This window comes from Pangasianodon hypophthalmus, chromosome 5 (assembly GCF_027358585.1).
Source record: "Pangasianodon hypophthalmus isolate fPanHyp1 chromosome 5, fPanHyp1.pri, whole genome shotgun sequence".
Classification (NCBI taxonomy): Eukaryota; Metazoa; Chordata; class Actinopteri; order Siluriformes; family Pangasiidae; genus Pangasianodon; species Pangasianodon hypophthalmus.
This window is the reverse complement of record NC_069714.1, coordinates 16,732,230-16,750,940: the sequence shown is the minus strand read 5'-3', so window position 1 is coordinate 16,750,940 and position 18,711 is coordinate 16,732,230. Positions and strand designations below refer to the sequence as shown.

General features: G+C 40.2%; 2 protein-coding genes across 3 annotated transcripts in view; one reads left to right on the top strand and one right to left on the bottom strand.

Moving 5' to 3' along the window:
* Positions 1-14,639, top strand: part of si:dkey-91i10.2 (uncharacterized protein LOC555224 homolog) — a 37,446-nt gene extending 22,807 nt beyond the window's left edge. For both annotated transcript variants that reach the window (XM_034304896.2, XM_026913177.3), the window contains exons 2-8: positions 612-750; positions 2,896-4,478; positions 6,940-7,117; positions 8,681-8,882; positions 9,467-10,044; positions 10,307-10,452; positions 11,044-14,639. In XM_034304896.2, the coding sequence (XP_034160787.2) occupies positions 2,926-4,478; positions 6,940-7,117; positions 8,681-8,882; positions 9,467-10,044; positions 10,307-10,452; positions 11,044-11,842 (3,456 nt within the window). In that variant the 5' untranslated portion in view covers positions 612-750; positions 2,896-2,925 and the 3' untranslated portion in view covers positions 11,843-14,639. The remainder of the gene's footprint in view (positions 1-611; positions 751-2,895; positions 4,479-6,939; positions 7,118-8,680; positions 8,883-9,466; positions 10,045-10,306; positions 10,453-11,043) is intronic.
* A 7-nt stretch (positions 14,640-14,646) lies between these two features.
* The window catches only part of tsn (translin), a 7,415-nt gene continuing 3,350 nt past the window's right edge, over positions 14,647-18,711 (bottom strand). Inside the window, exons 2-7 of the mRNA XM_034304671.2 lie at positions 17,322-17,655; positions 16,927-17,020; positions 16,745-16,841; positions 16,521-16,636; positions 16,357-16,436; positions 14,647-16,279 (exon numbers count right to left, since the gene is read on the bottom strand). Of these exons, the coding sequence (XP_034160562.1) occupies positions 16,049-16,279; positions 16,357-16,436; positions 16,521-16,636; positions 16,745-16,841; positions 16,927-17,020; positions 17,322-17,387 (684 nt within the window). The 5' untranslated portion in view covers positions 17,388-17,655 and the 3' untranslated portion in view covers positions 14,647-16,048. The remainder of the gene's footprint in view (positions 16,280-16,356; positions 16,437-16,520; positions 16,637-16,744; positions 16,842-16,926; positions 17,021-17,321; positions 17,656-18,711) is intronic.

The window sequence follows — 18,711 nt, the reverse complement described above, 5'->3', positions numbered from 1 at the left end:
GAGACATTACCATTTATTGCAAGAAGACACTGAAAAATCAAAGGCTATAACCATATTACTAATTAATATGTCTGTAATGAGAAAATGGAAACTAGTGTAAGAAGTTGAAAACGCCTGCTTTTCTATGACTGAGGTCGGCAACTGCCATCCTACAGGAATGAGAAAAATTCCTATCATGTATTCAGAGGCCAATGTCACATTTTTAGAAACTAATCTCTACACAATCTGTGCATCTTTCAAGTACAAATGCTAAAAAATGTGCGATAAAAGTCATGGAATGCATACTGGTGCTTTGAATGACAGTCTTTTTGAATATTTAGTGCCCTAGTGAGGTGTGCTGTCTTGTTTTACTAATGTTTGTACTGCTGCCAGCTTGCAATACTTCAACCTTTACTTACAGTGATTTGTATCTGAGTGATCATTATGAGTCTGTTTCTTACCCAGGCCACCAACACTCATTAATTGTAATGGTTTGTTTGGCAGACTGTATTTAGGTACATGTTGTTTAATTCATTATATTGTATTGTGTACATTTATATGCTGTTTCAATGTACAATTTTTGGATAAATTTATAGAGGTCTATATTGATGGGTTTGGCTTCTTTTTCACAGAAATTTCTGCTCAGCTGTCTTAAATTGGGTAAGATGTATTTACCTTAAAGAACGAACCAGCAGAGGAGGCAGCAGTAAGAGAGGAGGATCCAGAGCTGAGCTTGGAGCAAGCTGCACACAGGGACTTACTTACAATGGGGTACGTGGGATGTATATATATATATATATATATATATATATGTATATATGTATATATACACACACAACAAAGCTAGAGATTCGCTACTGTAGGCTTGAAAAAATACCAAAAAACAGAATGTTGTGAGAATGGAATGTTGTCATTCTAACCAGTGCAGTGGTTAGAACAAATTAGAAAATTTCTAAAGGACTAGCTGGTGAGCTAGAATACCTTCTATGTGCTGTGTTCTCAGTGAAGTGAGCAGTTTTCAGGCAAAATCATTCAGAACTTGTAAAGCATTGCCATGTTAATACCTCAAAATTGTCAGGCTGTTATTAAAGGTGAATAATTCAACAAATACAAAATTTAAGTAAATAGTTGTACACTATTAATAACACATTTTGTTCTATGTTAATGATTGTTTAAGAAAAAAAAGCATTTTCTTCCCATTTATGCTATATTTGATATCTCCTTTTTTGCAGTTCCTCCTCTTTTGCAGGAACTCTTTGGCATCGACAGAGGGTTTTTTTTTTTTTTTTTGTAAAAGCCCATTATACCACAGTGAGTGGCTTCTTCTAGGTACTACTGTGTGTCTACAGCAGTTTAGTTAAAAATGGAAAATGAGCATCTGCCTGCCATAAGCAGAGACAGCAGGGTGTGTTCTGTGTGAAGTGAGCTGTGCTCTCCATGTTCAGGAACCAATATCCTTATGCTAATCAAGCATGCTCATTCACACATCAGCAGATTTTGAACACAGCCAGAGACAACATTGGCACCATTAGAGATGATGTATTGCATTGAGGCTATACTAACCTACACTTACACTGGTGTGAATTTTGTTTTCTTATTAAAAGATATAATCTTTAAAAGATAGCTTAGTCAAAAGCTTAGTCAAAAGGCCTTAGGTTCCAGTTTAATTAAACTGGCTTCAGATTTTATTTGAATATCCTGTCTTCATCAATTAAAAATGCCTTCATATCTTTAATGCTTTTTTCTACTGTACATTCTTGTTTATCTCTAACAAGCCTTGTGTTTCATGCTTTGAAATGCCTGACATGTGCTTGATATTATCAGTGAATACTGCTCTGGCCTGGATCTAGGCAATTTGTAAATTACTAATTACAGAAATAATTAGTAAGCAGTGCTCTTCTAGCTAATCCATGCCTTTGCATCTATTAGTGAAATGACTGCTAAGGGCAAATGAAAAGTGTCTCTCTTCATAACTGTCAATTTTTCATTCCCTCATTTTCAGTCGGAACAGAGAAAATATCCCTTGTAGTTTGTTCAGGCCCCCTAGTGGTGTAGACACTGGCATCCGCAGTCTGATTATTGTCCAAAAATAGCTTTCATAAGAACGTAATGTCAATATCAACAAAAGCAGCATGTCATCTTTCAAAGTAATAAATTGTCTGTCCGCATAGGAAATCTGTGCTTTCTCTGTCAATTTGTTGTGAAACACTCAATGACTGAACTGATGTGTCACCTTGGGACTTGTTTACAGCCTGCTGGAACTCCTGACATAACATGGCCAAGTATTTAGGACATCACAAACCAAATACTTTTACCAACAAAAAAATCGTGTCCCAACAATGCAACAATAAAACACAGCCCTGCTCACCAACAGCTAAACACCAAGTTACAGCACTCTATACACAGAAACCCAACAGTGTCCTGACTAATCTTAATCTAAATAATTAATTTGTTTATATTGATTTATAATATCTGATAACTTGATTCCCATTCCGCTGGTGGAATGGAATGCCAGTGTACTGTGAGAAGGGGTTAAACACACCTCTTTTTAATGATGCAAAGCAAAAAAATGTGATTATACTATAATATTGGACCAGGTAAAAGGACCACTGCATCCACTGCACCTGTTCTATAACATTGTATGTCCTTGATTCATATATGGCATCAGGCTTTAGTATCATCTGTTATGATTGAAAGGTAAAGATATTTCACAAAGAAAGCTAATACTGTCTAAATAAAAAATATTTTTTGGCTCTTAAGATTTTCTTTGGGTAAGTCATTAAGTCACTTTTTTGAGGTTTAATAGAAGTGGCTAATTGATCTTTAGGTCAGCCATGGATGTCAGTATGTGAGTACAGTGTCCTCAATGTGTTGTCAGTGTGCCAATATTCTGCTTTTGTGTTTTGATCACTGAAGGGCTGTGGTCCCAGCACCTCTCTGTAATGGATGGCAGCTCTTGCTGTGGTCATGCCAGACGTAGAACCTTTGCCATGTGAGTATTCCCCAGCAGCCTCCCCTGCTGGCTGCAGCATGGACCTGGAGTCTTGCTACAGCGAGTTGCCAGATCCTCTCTCTGTCCTTGGCCCCCCACTATCTGGTTTCCCTCAACACAGAAACCCCTCATACATCAACCTAGACGCACCATTGAACCGCTATCCAGCAGGACCCAACAACAACCTCTTTAGCAACATGGGGCTTAGGTACTGTTCCACCAGCAATGTGCATCCACTTAAACAGCCAGAGTCTGAGTCCAGCTACCAGGCAGGGCAACTCTCACAGAGCTGTATTAACTCGGGCAATAATCGACTATACCGTAGCCTGGAAAATCTGCACTGGAATGCAGACCCTGGTATGTACACTTACAGAAGCATGGAGAGTGAGTTTGTTCTCCACTGTACCTCCAGCAGTCAGTGGTATGATGGAACTTCTCAGGGATCACAGGTCACAGGGATCACTATGATGCACTCCCCTGAGAACATGGCTTTCTGTCCTCGTCAGGGACTAATGAGGAAGGACTTGCCTCTGTTTCCTCAGTGGCTTTTTCCTGCTGTGGAGGACTGGGCCATGAACGGAAATGCCCGGAAAGGCCTGAGAGACAAACTTCGCCTTCAGAGTACACGTGTGGCTGAGCCTAACAAGCCCCTTCGCCCTCAGCCTTTGCTAAGTAACACCCCACATTCTTTTAGCGATCATGAAATGGCATCACATTTTGGTCATCTCTCTTCTCCAGGACAGGTGAATGGCAAGAAAGAGCTATATGCTCGTCGTATCACCAGCCCAGAGGAAATCAAGCAGGAGGTGCTGCGGCGGCTACAGCTTCACAGGCAGAGGAGCACGCCTAACCTGGCACTCAGCTCCAGCCAGGAAGCGAACTTCAGCAAGTCGCACACCTCTGAGCATGTCAGCAGTATTGCCCAGTCTGCTTCTGAGAGAAAAAGACCTCCCATGAGTCGCTTGCACATCCCGACATTTGAAGAGTTCAAGAGGATGAGGCAAAAAGAGAGTGCTGAAGGCCTGGGTTCTTCAACAGCTCCAACCAGTGGAGTAGCCAGACAGGAAGGCCAATGCAGAGAAGGAAACTGTGAAGAGAAAGTTAAAGACAGATTACATACTGAGGCTAAAACTGTCACAGAAGTCTGGCAAAACTGCAGCACTACTGATGCAGCTCATCCATGTGGTTCCAGTGGAGAAGAGTCAAGTAATGGCAGGTCCACTGAAGAAGCTTCAGATGCCCCAATCTGCACAGGGCCTGCACCTCGCTCTCCTCTGCAACCCCAGAGTACCACTGCAGGAGAAGAGCACACTGAGAAAGCAGGAGACTCTGAAAGTATGGCTCCACCTGTGGTCCCTTTCCCTCCCAACAGGGAGAATGCTGAGGGGGCATCAACCTGCTGTCCTGCAATACTCCTGGATGGGAAAGATCTCTCTAGTTATGGAGCCAAGATCTACAAGATTAAGGCGGACCTCCTTGGATCAGCACTGGACCTCATAAAGAAGAGGTAAGAGTGAAATTAATTCAGTGTTTCTCATAGATCTGAAATATATTTTGATAAGAGTCATAGGACTGAAGGTTTGGGAGGGGGGGATTTATGTGATGAATTTATGTGGTTAATCATGGTGTTTCTGCTTCATTAAAATATATTAAACCAACAATATTCCATATACTTCCTGGCCATATGATTGTTCTAATTTACTTCAATCAATGATCTGCCTGAAATAATTACATATTCCTTCTGATTACATTTTTACAAGGATGATTAGTCTAGCCTAAATACTAAATACTACCCCACAGAAGTGGAGCTGCCTTTGTATGAGTACAAACTGAAATCACAGTCCTCAAACCCTGATATCGTCTAGGTGAAATTCTAAATATATCCATAGTACAGCATGAAATCATGACTCTCATGCAAGAAAATAATCTGTAAATATCTTGTTTCAGTAGTTCAGGCCAAGTTAGTTTTATAAACAAAATTACTGTATTCCAGCAAGACTGTGCTCCTCTTTCCTGGTGATAGTTGGACATTGCAATGTGCTCAGCTATAGCTGCAAAATATGCAGAAATTTAGAGTGTGCAGATATGAGGAGCTCCTCCTACCGTACCTGTACCATGAATTTACATGAGCTGACTACACAGCACGGTGTGATGGCTTCTTTACAAGTAGAAGTTACTGGCTAGCAATCAAACTTATTGGATAATTAACATTTAAGCATTAATAGGAAAGAAGAATGTTTTTCAGCTCCATCTATAATGTTATATTACAGAGCTGCCTTCAGAGTCAACTGTATCATTGGGCAGCATTTTAATCAAGAAGGAACTTTAGGAGGCATTACATTCAGTACACCTTTCAGTATCATCACGTGGCATTGGTTTTAGCATGCTGTGGGTATATGATGTTTATTCACTTTGCTCAATAGTTTATCAGCTTACCTGAGGATGGATCCCCTAATTAGCAGTAGCTATTTTTTTGGTACTGAACACAACTAGATTACTGTTCACTGAATAAATAGCTAGCTAGGTACCTAAAGCAAAAGCTAGCAAGTTTTAGAAAAAAGAGTTCTGCAGAGGTTCTTTGGCTAGTTAAGGGTTTTAGATGTTTTAAGGGCTTTTCCAAAGGGGATCTATGTGAAAGCTTTTATTACAAGGAAACCCTCTGTTGTATGGTTCTTCATGAAACCTTTAAAGGTTCCTCCAGAGCTGTCTCCCAAATGCTAGAGATATACAGCATATCTAGGGAGTTGCCTTCCAAGTGCAATGCAATGACTGTGTTTTTCGGCATTTCATATACATAAACATGAAATGCAAACATGCATCCATTCACTACAGACTACATGGGTTCATACCAGTTTTTCTTCCCCTTGTGATAATGCCACATAAAGATATTTGAGTTACAGCTTCCCTTGTGGAGAATTTACCTCCTGCTAAACGTGAGTGAGAGAGTGTATGAATTAGACACCAAGTCCATAAGGTGTTTTGCATCTAGAAATTTGCTAAAAAAAATAACTTAAATAATTTAAATACAATTTTTTGTACAATTTTTATTTGATTTGCTGCTGAAATATTATGCATTTAAAAATGGGCTTAAATGTAAAACAACATATTTAAGCAATATAGCATGTCATCTTTCCCTCGTTAATTATGAAATGTAGTGATTAAAGTGGGTTGTAAAGACAAAGAGTAAATGAGGCTCTTTTCAGTGCTGGGGCTGGTTTTGTGTTTTACATCAGATATATATTTAATGCACCTCCACCAGAAAAACGAAGCAAATGCATGTAGGCTAAAATTTCCTTATGTAGTCAGAGCATATACTTTTATACATGACACTTTTCTTTGTTTATATTCATGCATATGGTGTATGCATATGTGAGTGTGCACTCTGAATTATGATTCAGCCCTGCGTATTGTTGTGCTGTCAGCAGTATTGCAGGATCATATCTATGTGCACAGGCCTTTGTGATGTATTCTGCATTAGCAGTGCAGATCCTGATGTGGCAGACAAGAAGAAATGGAAGTCTATTTATCAAGGGCCATATCTCATCACATTGATCTGTGCAATAAGAGATAACACAAATGTCAATGGTACGAGAGGGTGTAGTAAATATAAAACTGAAAAAAGTGCTACTGATGAAATGGACACATTTACATCACATATACCCTCTACGCAAACACATACACACAGCGCAGTTAAACCCAGAGAGATACACACACAAAGAAATCTGAGAGATCAGTCAAAGAGCTGCACATCTTGTGAGTTCAGGTGCTAATGTGAACTGAAGCATCTAATTGCTCTTCAGCCCCTTTATCCCTGGAGAAAATGGGGGATGCACAGCCACATGCCTCATAGAGGAGAAAGAGAGGAGGAGGAAGGAATCATAAATTCACCTTAATAGATCCCTCTCCCTCCCTCTCTCATCCTTCATCACCCCCCTCCCTGCTTTCTACTCCTTGTCCTCCTCCCTCAGCTGCAGTGCAGAGATCAGCGCCAAAGCCCCCGTCAGGCTGTCACATGACCAGCACGACGGTACTGACATCACCACTCCCCAGCCCGGGTGTCAATCTGCCTGCGTTGCCATGACAACGCCGGCCTGCAGACAGGAGGCTTGCAGTGAAGCTACTGGACGAGAAGAGCCAAGAGAATGCGTAAGGCAATTCCCCTTCCCACACACACGCACACACGCGCACACACACACCACACACACACACAGAGCTCTTTATTTCTCTTCATCATGACCCTCTCTTTCTCCGTGTGTATCCGCGGACTGCGGAGTGCTGTGTCACACATGCACAGGGACTAGATGAGGCTGAACATGCAGCTGCACAGCACAGACAACTGCAGACATGTAACGGTGCACACAAACGTGCAGCTCAGAATGACTCTCTCACAGGATTAGAGGGAGGTTTCAAGCTGGTAACCGGTTTCCTTCCATTTGCATGTAAGACTGCGAGTGTGTGGATGTGTGTCTGTGTTTGCTCTTTCTGTTTAAAATGCCAGCTGGTTCTTCATTGCGCCACATGCATTTGGTCTCTGGTGACTGTTGGCTGGAAGGTTGAGGGTAATATTGATCGGCTCCTTTGGTTGTATTAGTTCATGTATTTTGTATTAGGCTGGTGGAATTGAGATTCACTGTGTTCACCTGGCATCATGCATAGCTCAGCTCTGTTACCCGCACCAAGTCTCATGTGGATTGTTGTTTTGTTATTAATTACGATAGCAGCGACATCGTTATTTATTCTGGGCGATACCTGCACCTAAGGTGTCTTGTTACTCAGGCACTGATAGCAGTTGAAACGTATCACTGTCAGCCTAGCTTATTCAGTAGCTGGTCTATTGGATGTATTGTTGGTGTACTGTGTCAAGTGTTGAGCCAGGTCTTCTGGAGGTCAGCATTAGTGAATTACCATTCATACCAATTACCATGAGAAGTTGTCAATAATTTAAAACCATGTCTACCACAGACTACAAGTTTTGTAAATCTTGGGAACTTTCAACCTCCTGGTCAGTTGCTGTAAATCAGTACCTCAAAAGGGTTTAGTCTTTTTCTGAGGCATTAAAATGTTTTTAATGAAATTCTTACTTTTGGGATTGTATAATGTAAAGTGTCCGAGTTACAGTTGAATTCAAATGTTTGGATATCCTTCGGACAAAATAAAAAACACAAAGAAATGTAATTCATAGCAACAAGACAAAGTGTGTTGGGTATAAAAGAAACCGAAATGGCCAAATAGGGTGTTGTGATATTATGAACAATACTATATACATATATACACACACACACAAACACACACAAAGTAACTGTCTCCAAACTCTTCTATATTCTCTCATTTATAAGCATGATCCCTGATGAATTCCCCTGCACATCTCTGTTATAAACATCTTTTCGAGCTATTTTATTTATTTTTTACATTAAGGAATTCTATTTTTGTAAATAAATTGTAAAATAAAATTTAAAAAAAAACTTTTACTCTTTGAAAACACTACTTTAAAAGGATTGTTAAAGTATCCTATTTTTGCTTTTGTATTGCATATTATTAGCCTCAGTAATGGGACACAACTTGTGGTTCAGAGGGATTTCCCCTGATTAATACTTCAAGCACTCCACCTGTGGCTGCCTTTATCTTCATCCTTTAACCAATCAATACTAACTAATTCACTGCACAGTGTGATGAGTGGCTAAGCTGACTGATGGCTCTTTGTCCAATTAGAAGCTCTTTGGGTCAGGATGCAGGCGCTCTAGCTCGGATGCAACCTATGAGCCGGCTGGATCGGTGAGGGCGCAGCGGGAGTGTCGCCTGCGCCCTCACTACAGCGACCCCATGCCCACTGACGCTGCCAAACGCAAGCAGCTGGAGATGAAGATTGCTGCAGCAGCACGTCTCCACAGTCAACGCAGGGACAGAGATAGTGGTGAGTCCCATGGCAGTTCCTCGTCCACTTAAATTAGTAGCAAACTCTTTAAGTGGACTGCTATTGCTCATATACAGTATTTCATATCAGATACGATATGATATGAGACATAAGTACATATTTTACTGACATGAATGCAATTGCTGCTCACCGGCATGAATCTAAATTTTTTTTAATTAATTAATTGTTATTTTAATGAAACTGCTGAATTGTATTACAAATACAAACACTGATAGTTTTAACATCAGTTGGCCTTTTTCACACTGATGATGATAAGTGATAAGACTATCACTTTATTCATTTTCAATGTAACCACTCCTTTGCAGCAAAGACTTGCCTTTAGCAACTGTTAGCTTTGATTTTATCACTGTAATGCTGCTGCCTCTGCAGCCACTGCCCTTAGGATAAACCACCTTCCATTCCATAAACCACGTCCTTTCTGAGGGCACTTTTCTTTTGTTTGTGCCTTCTCCTAAAAGTCCAAGCAGTTCCCTGTATCTTGTAGATGTTGAAACTGGGGCACAGACTCCACAAATCATATGGTCAAACAAAGCATAACATTTCCTGTGTGTTTTTCCTGTCAGGCATGCGCACAGTTAGGGGCCACTCTGAGCCTAGAGGAGAAGGCCGGAATGGACGCCTGGGTGTGAATCGTGTATGCCAGCACCGCTGGAGCACAGTGAGCAGTGTGAGTGCAGACAGTGGCGTGGTGGGGCTGAGCGATGAGCGTGAGGATGAGGAGGAGCCACGCCGGACTCGCCACAGTGCCGGCACTGAAGTGGAGAGAGTGGACAGTGGTATCGGGTCTGGACTGGCACCGGGCTGGAAGAGACCCTCAGAATCATTTAAAACATGGGAGACCCAGCGGCCGTGCCCAGACTGTGGCCACCGAGACACCACTCGAGAGGAGGGCATGTGTGAGCGATGCTCGAAGTTACGGACCGAGCGCAAGGAGGCCATTCTGGAGTTCCTCAACACAGAGTCGAGTTACGGCGAGGATCTGCGCATCATCAAGGAAGAGTTCTACTTCCCCATGCAGAGTGCAGGACTGCTCACAGCCGAACAGTTGACCGTGGTCTTCAGCAATGTGCAGGAGCTTATTGATGTGAATGACAGGTTCACCGAGCATCTGCAGGACAATATTGACCAAGCACTCGATCAGGTCAGGACACTACTGCACCATTACAACTATTTTCCACGTTGAGCAGATGATCTGCCACAAACACCCACCATAAACTGCATACCAGAAGATTTGCTTAAAGTATACTATATTATAGAATAATATTTTATTGTTGTAGCACTTTTTATGATAAAGATTGCATCAAAGTCGCTCTACAAACATCAGTGCCTAACCACCATTATGCAGGCCAAGTGTGACATGGAACCGTATGATAAATTGAGTGTTCTTTGTTTTAAACATTCAGGGAGATGAAGATCTGCTCACTGTATGCATTGGAGAAATCTTCTTGGAGTTTGTCAACATGCTGCCAGCCTTTCAAACGTACTGCTTGCAGCAGTCAACATCTGTCAACATGCTTAACACGCTGGAGAAGGAAAAAGAGTTGCTTAGGTATAAAAAAAGAAATGTAGTACCGGAGGCTGCTTTCTAATGTCTTTGCCAACTGCACATAGGCCTAGGCGGCATCTCTACTGTGAGAAAAATTTTAAACAAACACATGCTAATCTGTGGCCATTCCCAAAGGCATTGTAGCCTTTAGTGTTAGATTATTATAATTGTTATTTTGTTTTTGATCATTTTGTTTGCCTACTTGACATTTACTGGGCAAATCTTTGCAGATGCCAATTTTACTATAGCAAAAAATCCTTTTAAATTGCCCACGGAGGTGAATATTTAACTTTGTTTGTTAATTTAATTCCTATTTTAATTATTTCATACAACAGTTTACCACACAGCCATGTGACTTAATAGTCTTTTGTACAGAAGCCTTAAAAAAAAAAAACAGCATTTGCATGATTTTGGGTGTCACAGCCTTTACACTGATAAATGACTGCATACCTGCAATATGTAAATGCATATTTCACTTTAGAATACTGGTCACATGACCAGACTGTCTCACTGATGCTAAGCTTGTGCAGGCATTGAGATACACTGGAAATCAATATGAATTCATATATGACTGTTTTTCTGGCTGTCCACCAGGATTTTCCTTGACGTATCCCAGAATGACAATACGGCCCTGCGGCGCATGAATCTGCGCTCCTTCCTCATGGCTCCACTGCAGCGTGTGACCAAGTATCCGCTGCTGTTGAGCCGCATCATCAAGGCCACTAACGAATACCACCCTGATTACGAGCGTCTGAAGGAGGCCAAAAGTCGTGTGGAGTCTCACCTGGAGCACATCAACATGAAGAGCAAGCAGGAGGGCACAGCCACATGGTCCCTGCGCTCCTTCCGGCGCGAGAGCCGCAAGAACCGTGAAGTGATCAACATTGAGATGAGAGAGACATCCATGAAGCTTGTAGGCTGGGCTCGTGAGAGCACGCGCTTTATTATGGAGGGTCCGCTGCAGATCTCACAACCCGCTGATGGCCAGTGGGTGAAAAAAGGCAGCAAGTCCCTCAAGTTCCAGAATGTTCAAAGCCTGCTAATGGTGCGCACGGCAGAAGGAGGGGGACGTGGAGACCAAACGGAGGCCTTCGAGACCGTGCAGGATGGTGTGCTGGTACTGATTAAAGATAAAAGTAGTGGCAAGTTTGCTGTACTGCGTGAGCCCATCCATCTGGCTAACTGTGTGGTTTCGACCGACCCGGACTGTGATGACACGTTCGAGGTGCTGGACATCCGACGCGAAGCCTTTGTTTTACGTGCCTCTGACAAATCACGTACGCAGCAGTGGTTTCGTCTGATTAAGAGGTACGCATGTGATCTGGGGCTCTGGAGAAAAAGACGCAACGCACTCCCTAATATAATGATCAACACGTCCCAGAGCCGCTCTTGAGACTTATTTACGCAACTTAAATCTGGTGGAAATTATTTTAAAATATTTAATTGACAGTATTACATTATGGAAAACAAATGTTTGATGATTTGGCCAGAAAAGTGCACTTTCTATAGGTAGACACTGACATTCACAAAAAGGGGGAAAATCAGCTTTTAGTGGACCAAAATGAGAACGTGGTTGGGAACGTCACTGGCCACAGATTGTGCAATTTGCTATTGACATAAATGTTTTCAGCAATTATTTGTAACAGCATGAGTGAAAATATTTGTTTAAAAATTATATTGAGAAAGAAAATTATCATTAGAAATCCTTTTTAACAAAGACGCACAAATGTGACAACTAGTGTAATGTGTGAAGACTGAGCCAGATTCCATATGTCGTTTTTTTCCAATACGATATGTCACAGCCCTCTTCCTCTCTTTTCATTAGTCTGAAAAATGACAAAATGTTCCATTCCCACTACCAGTGAAGCGTCCAAGGCCATTTGCGTAAGTGTCACTGTAGTTTCATTTTAAGCTATAACGAGCTTCTTGCGACATCTGAATCCTAAAATACCCGTATACCTGCATTATTATCACTGTGCTGGGGGAACAAAGCAGCAATAATTAACAAGCATATTGTAGCTACAGTAATGCTGGTTTTAATTCACCGTAATCCTTACTGACACACTGCAGTAAGATAAACTTATAACAACATTTGTTTTATTTAAATATACAGTAGCAAGTCTTCTATCAGTCAATTATTTTAATTGCTGTTGCCACACTAAAGGTAGTGGTGAAACTGCATCTGGTTATGATATAGTAGCAGTAACTTTAAATGTTGGAGTATCAGAAATTGATCTTCCAAAACCAAGAAATGCTGAACATTTGATAATTGATAAGAGAGAAAACCGCGTGCCTTTCATTTGATTGCCTACTGAAACGTCAGAGCCAGTCTCCCCCAATCCAATTAAATCTTATGAGAAAACTTATTGTTCTCTAAACTCCTCTCACCGTCTCCATCATGCTAATAGAAAGTCTCATTTTCTGTTTAATGCACTTTAGTCTATGTGGAAATATTTGTTTTTATTAAAAGCTTTACTCTTTATTTTTTATTTTACTCCAAATTTTGTTCCAATGCTAAACACAAATTATATTTTAAACATGCATTTGCAGTTGCATTTCCCTTATCAGTGTGCATAATATGAGACATAAATCAACTTAAATTGTAAAACATGTATTTGCATTTGCATTTTTGTTTACAGCAGTGTAGTTTCAGTTTCAGTGCCTAAACTTGTCAGATTCTGCCATATTAAAAAAGTAATAGCAATCCTTACGTTTGCAATGGCACTTTCTCATCCCCATGCTACAAGCAGGATTTTAGGAGGGACTTTTTTTAAAAAGGCATGTGTTTCAGTCAAAGTGTAAACTTGTGGATGTGGTTGCAGACCCTTGCAATGTTAAAAAATATTGCTAAGGACATTTTAATGCTGGCAAAAAATGACATTTCATGACTTCAGTGTTGTCCTGTTGGCAGTGTTTGTAGTTTTCAAAAAAGAAAAAAAAAAGAAAAAACATTATATATATACACACAAACACACAGACCATCCACTTTATTAGGGACACCTGCTCATTTATGCAGTTATCCAATCAGCCAATCATGTGCTAAAATCATTCATATTCAGGTCAAGAGCTTCAGTTAATGTCCACATCAAATATCAGAATGGGGAAAAAGTGGGATCTCTGTGACTTTGCCAATGGTTTGAGTATTTCAGAAACTGCCGATCTCCTGGAATTTTCACACACAACAACCTCTTGAGTTTAGACAGAATGGTGCAAAACACATCCTGTGTGCAGAGGGGCTGCAGCTGAAACACCTTATTGATGTGAGAGATCAGAGGAGAACTAGACTAGACTGGTCTGAGCTGACAGGAAGTCTCTAGTAACTCAAATAATCACTCTTTACCACCATGGTGAGCAGAAGAGCATCTCAGAAAGCACAACACTTCAAACCTTGAGGTGGATGAGAGACAACAGCAGAAGACCACATCAGGTTCCACTCCTGTCAGCCAAGAACAAGACTCTGAGGCCATCATGCGCACAGACTCACTGAAACCGGACAGTTGAAGACTGGAAAAGGACAAGTGACTTTTTTTTTTTTAATCTTCGACTGTCCAGTTCCAGCGAGCCTGTGCCCATGATAGCCTAATGCCTATAGGATTGCAAAGGTGTTTTATTTTGTCCCAGGTGTAGCAGAGGATGAGAAAGTGCAATTACTTTTTTAAATATAGCATAATCATAGCAGTTTAGACTATAAAAATGAAATATCTAATAGACTTTGCCGTTTAATTTTGGCAACAGTTGCACATTGCTGTGCAGAGAAACACAAATGTGAATACATGTTTTGTAACTGACTTAGAATTATGCCTTATTATACACACTCATAAGGGAACTGCAATTGCAAAGATTGTTTGAATGATCATTTTCTAATTAGCAATTGAATAAAGTCCAGAAAATGCTTCCATAATTTAGATTATTCTGGTTAGCATTGGCACTGATAGACATGAATTGTTAATTATATGCCTATGGAGGCAGAATTTTGTTTTTCATTACAAAAATGAATCATCAATGGCACAGCAAACACTGCAGCTTCTACAGTACATTACTCAATAGAAGAGGGTTTTAACTTACCACATAAACAGTCATTCTTTTAACTGAGACCAGACATGCTGTTCTTTTCTTTATTTACAAAACCTAATTTAATATTTTCCATGTGTACAAATTGGTGAATTATATTAAATATAAATGAAAAAGAACACGTGATTTGATCTTTTCACTGGCTACGTGTTTACTGAAAATGGGTTTGTTTGTGATGCACTTTATTACACAATATTAACACAAAGTGGTTGGAACATCAAGAGAGCGAGAGAGAGCGAGAGAGAGAGAGAGAACTCATAAGTCAATTCAGTAGTAATATACCAGACATCATTCCATGAGGAAAAAGTGCATATTATTACTGCTGACACCTTTGGACTAGTGTTAAAGTCAAAATAGGTACTTCATGTGTTGTGTCAAACAGTACTTAGGCATACATTTATAAAGCAGGCCAATCACATGCTCACATGTATAGCTGGACATTACATACCAGTGAAATGTAGGCAAACAATAATTGATTTCCCAAAAACACAAACAAAAACTGACTTTTCACATCTGATGACGACGAGAAGTGGATTTTGCAAAACTGCAGTCTTCAGACCATACACAACATGCAATAGTCTAACATTATTTATAAATAAGTTTTAAAAATGGAGGTCATGAGAGCAGATGCACATGACAAGATTATAAAAAAAAGGCAAAACTGTCACCTTCATTAAAGAATATTCTTTGCTCTTCCATGTATCCTCTTTGCAATCGCCTTACAACATAAACGTGCAAAACATGTTTTAGCAGAAACTTTCTGAATAGTAATTCTTCATAACAAAGAGTTTGAGGCTCGGAGAGAACACTGACAAATGTGCACCTCTATTCCTGTGAATATGTCTGTAGGTACTGACCAGGGTGGGGGTAGAAAAAAAATAAAATACAGAAGCTGTAAAAAATTCAGATATTTTTCTCAAAAGCAGCAGTTTTGTGTAGTTTAGGCAAATCATACATTTTCCTCTGCTCTAGTCATTTCTGTAGACACTTCACCACTGTAGCTTCACCTTATGCACTCCTCAGTACATATTTAAAACAGTCAAAAAAACTGTAGGCCAAATTTTTAACCATAACTCACTTTCACGTGTAGTACAATTATATTACAGACCTCAGTGATATTGAAAAGAAAATGAAGTATTTTTAAATCACCTCATCCAAGTGTCAACCATGTCCAATGTTTATACAATGCTTTACAAATGTGATGACCAGCACAGAACAATAAAGAACAACAAAATGACACATCCAACCAAGCATACAGATGAACTGTACATGAGTAAACTTCTCTCAACAGCAGTGAGAAACACAGCTTCTCCCATTTTTATCAGGCCTAAACAGCTTTCCACTAGGGCAGACGGTTGGCTACAAAATCCACACCACTGTCAAAGGCTACTGGGGCTTCAACACTTCCATCTGATCTTCTCTTCCTCCATGTGCCTGCCCATAGGCAGGTTAAGTCTCCACTCTTGCACTCATGGAGAATCCCAGCCAGGGTATTTGCCCCAAGGCCTCTTCTGTTCCTCTCCTGCCTCTACTTGTCTCCCCCGACTTCCTGCTCCTTGGCAAGGCCCCGGATTGATAGGTCATACACTACCTCCTCAATCTTCTTCACGTCATACTTGAGACCATCATAGCGTTTACGTAGAGGGTCATTTTTCAGATTTAGCAGGCGAAAACCGGAATCAAGTTCGTTGATGAAATTTGAGATACGTAGAGGACGCCCATAGTCTCCAGCGGTTACACTATTGACTGCCAACCTTGACTGTGGAGTTAACAATAGATTTTAGTTTGTGACACTTTACAAAAATCCTTTCAAAGTCCTGACAGTTAATATCTTACCAGTTCACTGGCCATAATAAGAATCCCCGCTAGATAATCTTCAAGGTCCAGATGGAATCCTTTTTCTCTGTCCACTTCAACTGTACAAACAAAAAGTTGTTACTCCATATTAATACTTTCAATGAGAAGCCATGTAAAAACCTTAAAGAAATCATCACACATACTTCCAAGTATTTTCGCCACCTCCTCTCGTGTCACCAAGGACTCGCTCTCCAAATAGACCACAAAAGCGGCAAGAAAGGTAAGGCGCTGCAGAACAAACCTCCAGTGCTCATGAAACCTGTGCAGAGTTAATGAAATATTCTGCTAGGTGATGTGTAAAAATGAATACACCTAAGGTAAAGTTCTTCACATTACACTACATACTGTATAGAATTTCTGCACTGACCTGTAATACTGTTCCACAGGGAACTTTGTTTTCAGATCACCAATTTGGGTTTGAACAGTGCAGAACAGCTCCCTGGCCTTCAGACACTTGCTGGGAACTGGTGGGAAATCACAGGCTGTTATAGACTCCTACAGTACTATAGAAAACTATCGAATATATTTCTATATATAAGGTCCACTTACTGTCTTTGAAACCACTTGGTTGATGGACACTTTGAAGGATGGTGAGTATCTCCCTGGCGGTCTGCTCCAGCATTTGGACAACTTTTCTTATATCCTACAAGTTAAAAGGAGGCACGTTTTCTATCAGGGGCAATGCTCTTCCTAGGAAAGACTAGAACCCACCCAAGCTAACAAGTGTTTTTGGCGGCTTTGCTGGTTTGCAGATACATAACTAATGACAATATTGTTAAACCTGATCCAATCCCACATCCGTGTAAACCTCACGTTTTCTAACCACGATTCCATGAACTTTTACATGTGGCATTCTTATTCAGCTAAGATTTTATACTTGTTTACCTTAAAGACGATCATTATACATATTCCTCAGTTAATGAACATGAACTGTTCCACCTTACCTCGCGAATATCTTGATCGGCAGTTAAGAAGCCCTGGATGTAGCTAAACATCTCCGTAACTGACATGGCTAGCACAAGTTCTTCAGCGCGACTTCACCAACAGCTCAAATGTAACTCACTGAAACAAGCAGGAAGTATAATGTGAGGCAGGACAAGTGAAATTTAATCAACACAAGCTAAAATATTGCGCTCCGGCCTTTCTTTCCCTCCTGTAGTCCAAGCGCAGAACCGTTCTGAGTCATCAACGTGCTCTTCTTGATTGGCCCATCCCCTGATGGTCGCGTTGTGATGACGTCACGGCAATGCGGGTTCTCCTCTACCACGTGGGACGATTCTGCGGATTTTCGAAACCCTTCTTAAACTTTAATAATGGATATATATAATGAAGAGTAGATAATATTGATGTTACTGACAAGTGTTTTAATAAATGTATTTACTAAATATTTATTAAATGTGTACTATTTAGCTGTAATATACTCAGTATATAATATGTAATAATAAATAATATGCACACACACTAACAAGCGTTCATTAAATTAGAGAGATTAGTGAAGAGTCAAATTTCGTCAACAAATTAATGTGAAGAACATCCCATTTTTCAAATCAGAGCTCAGTGAGGTAAGCCTGGAGCTTGACAAGGTCACACCTTGGCCAGAGGAAGCTTAGGAATGACACTTACTGTATGCTATAATCAAATAATTATGTTTTACATTGTTTAGTAATATACGTAGGCAAATACGTTTTCAACTTCCCTTTTAAGTGATATTAAAGATAAATACATATTTAACACTACCTAGCTTCACTAACCTTAGATAACTTTTCAATATGAAACAAATTTTTTTTGCTACCAGTAACTAACACTATATAATGTACAAAATGACAGTTACGGGTGACAGCATATTCATATCCAAAACAGCGCTATATTTCCTAAGTTGGCAAAGCTTCTGGACCCCTTTCCCAAAAATAGATAGATAGATAGATAGACAGATAGAAGTAAATCACAGACATTAACCTCTGCAGTACAATGACACTATATATGACAAATTATAAGACAACATCGCTGGAGCTATATGGTGGGAAGAAACTGGAGAACCCAGAGGAAACCCATGCTGACACTGCGAGAACATGCACAGAAACTCCACACAGGATCAAACCAGGAGCTCTGAGGTAGCAACAATACCTGCTGCACCTCCATGATGCCCAGCCCCACATCCAAAAACACAGATTTATGTTAGGATTTACAAATTTACATTAGTATTCACTCCTCCAACAATCATTATTTAGACATCAGAGTCATTCATTTATTTTAACCAGAAAATGAAAGAACTGAGAAGAAAACTGAAAAACTAAAATACTACTACTACTACTACCAATGCAGCTACTACTAACA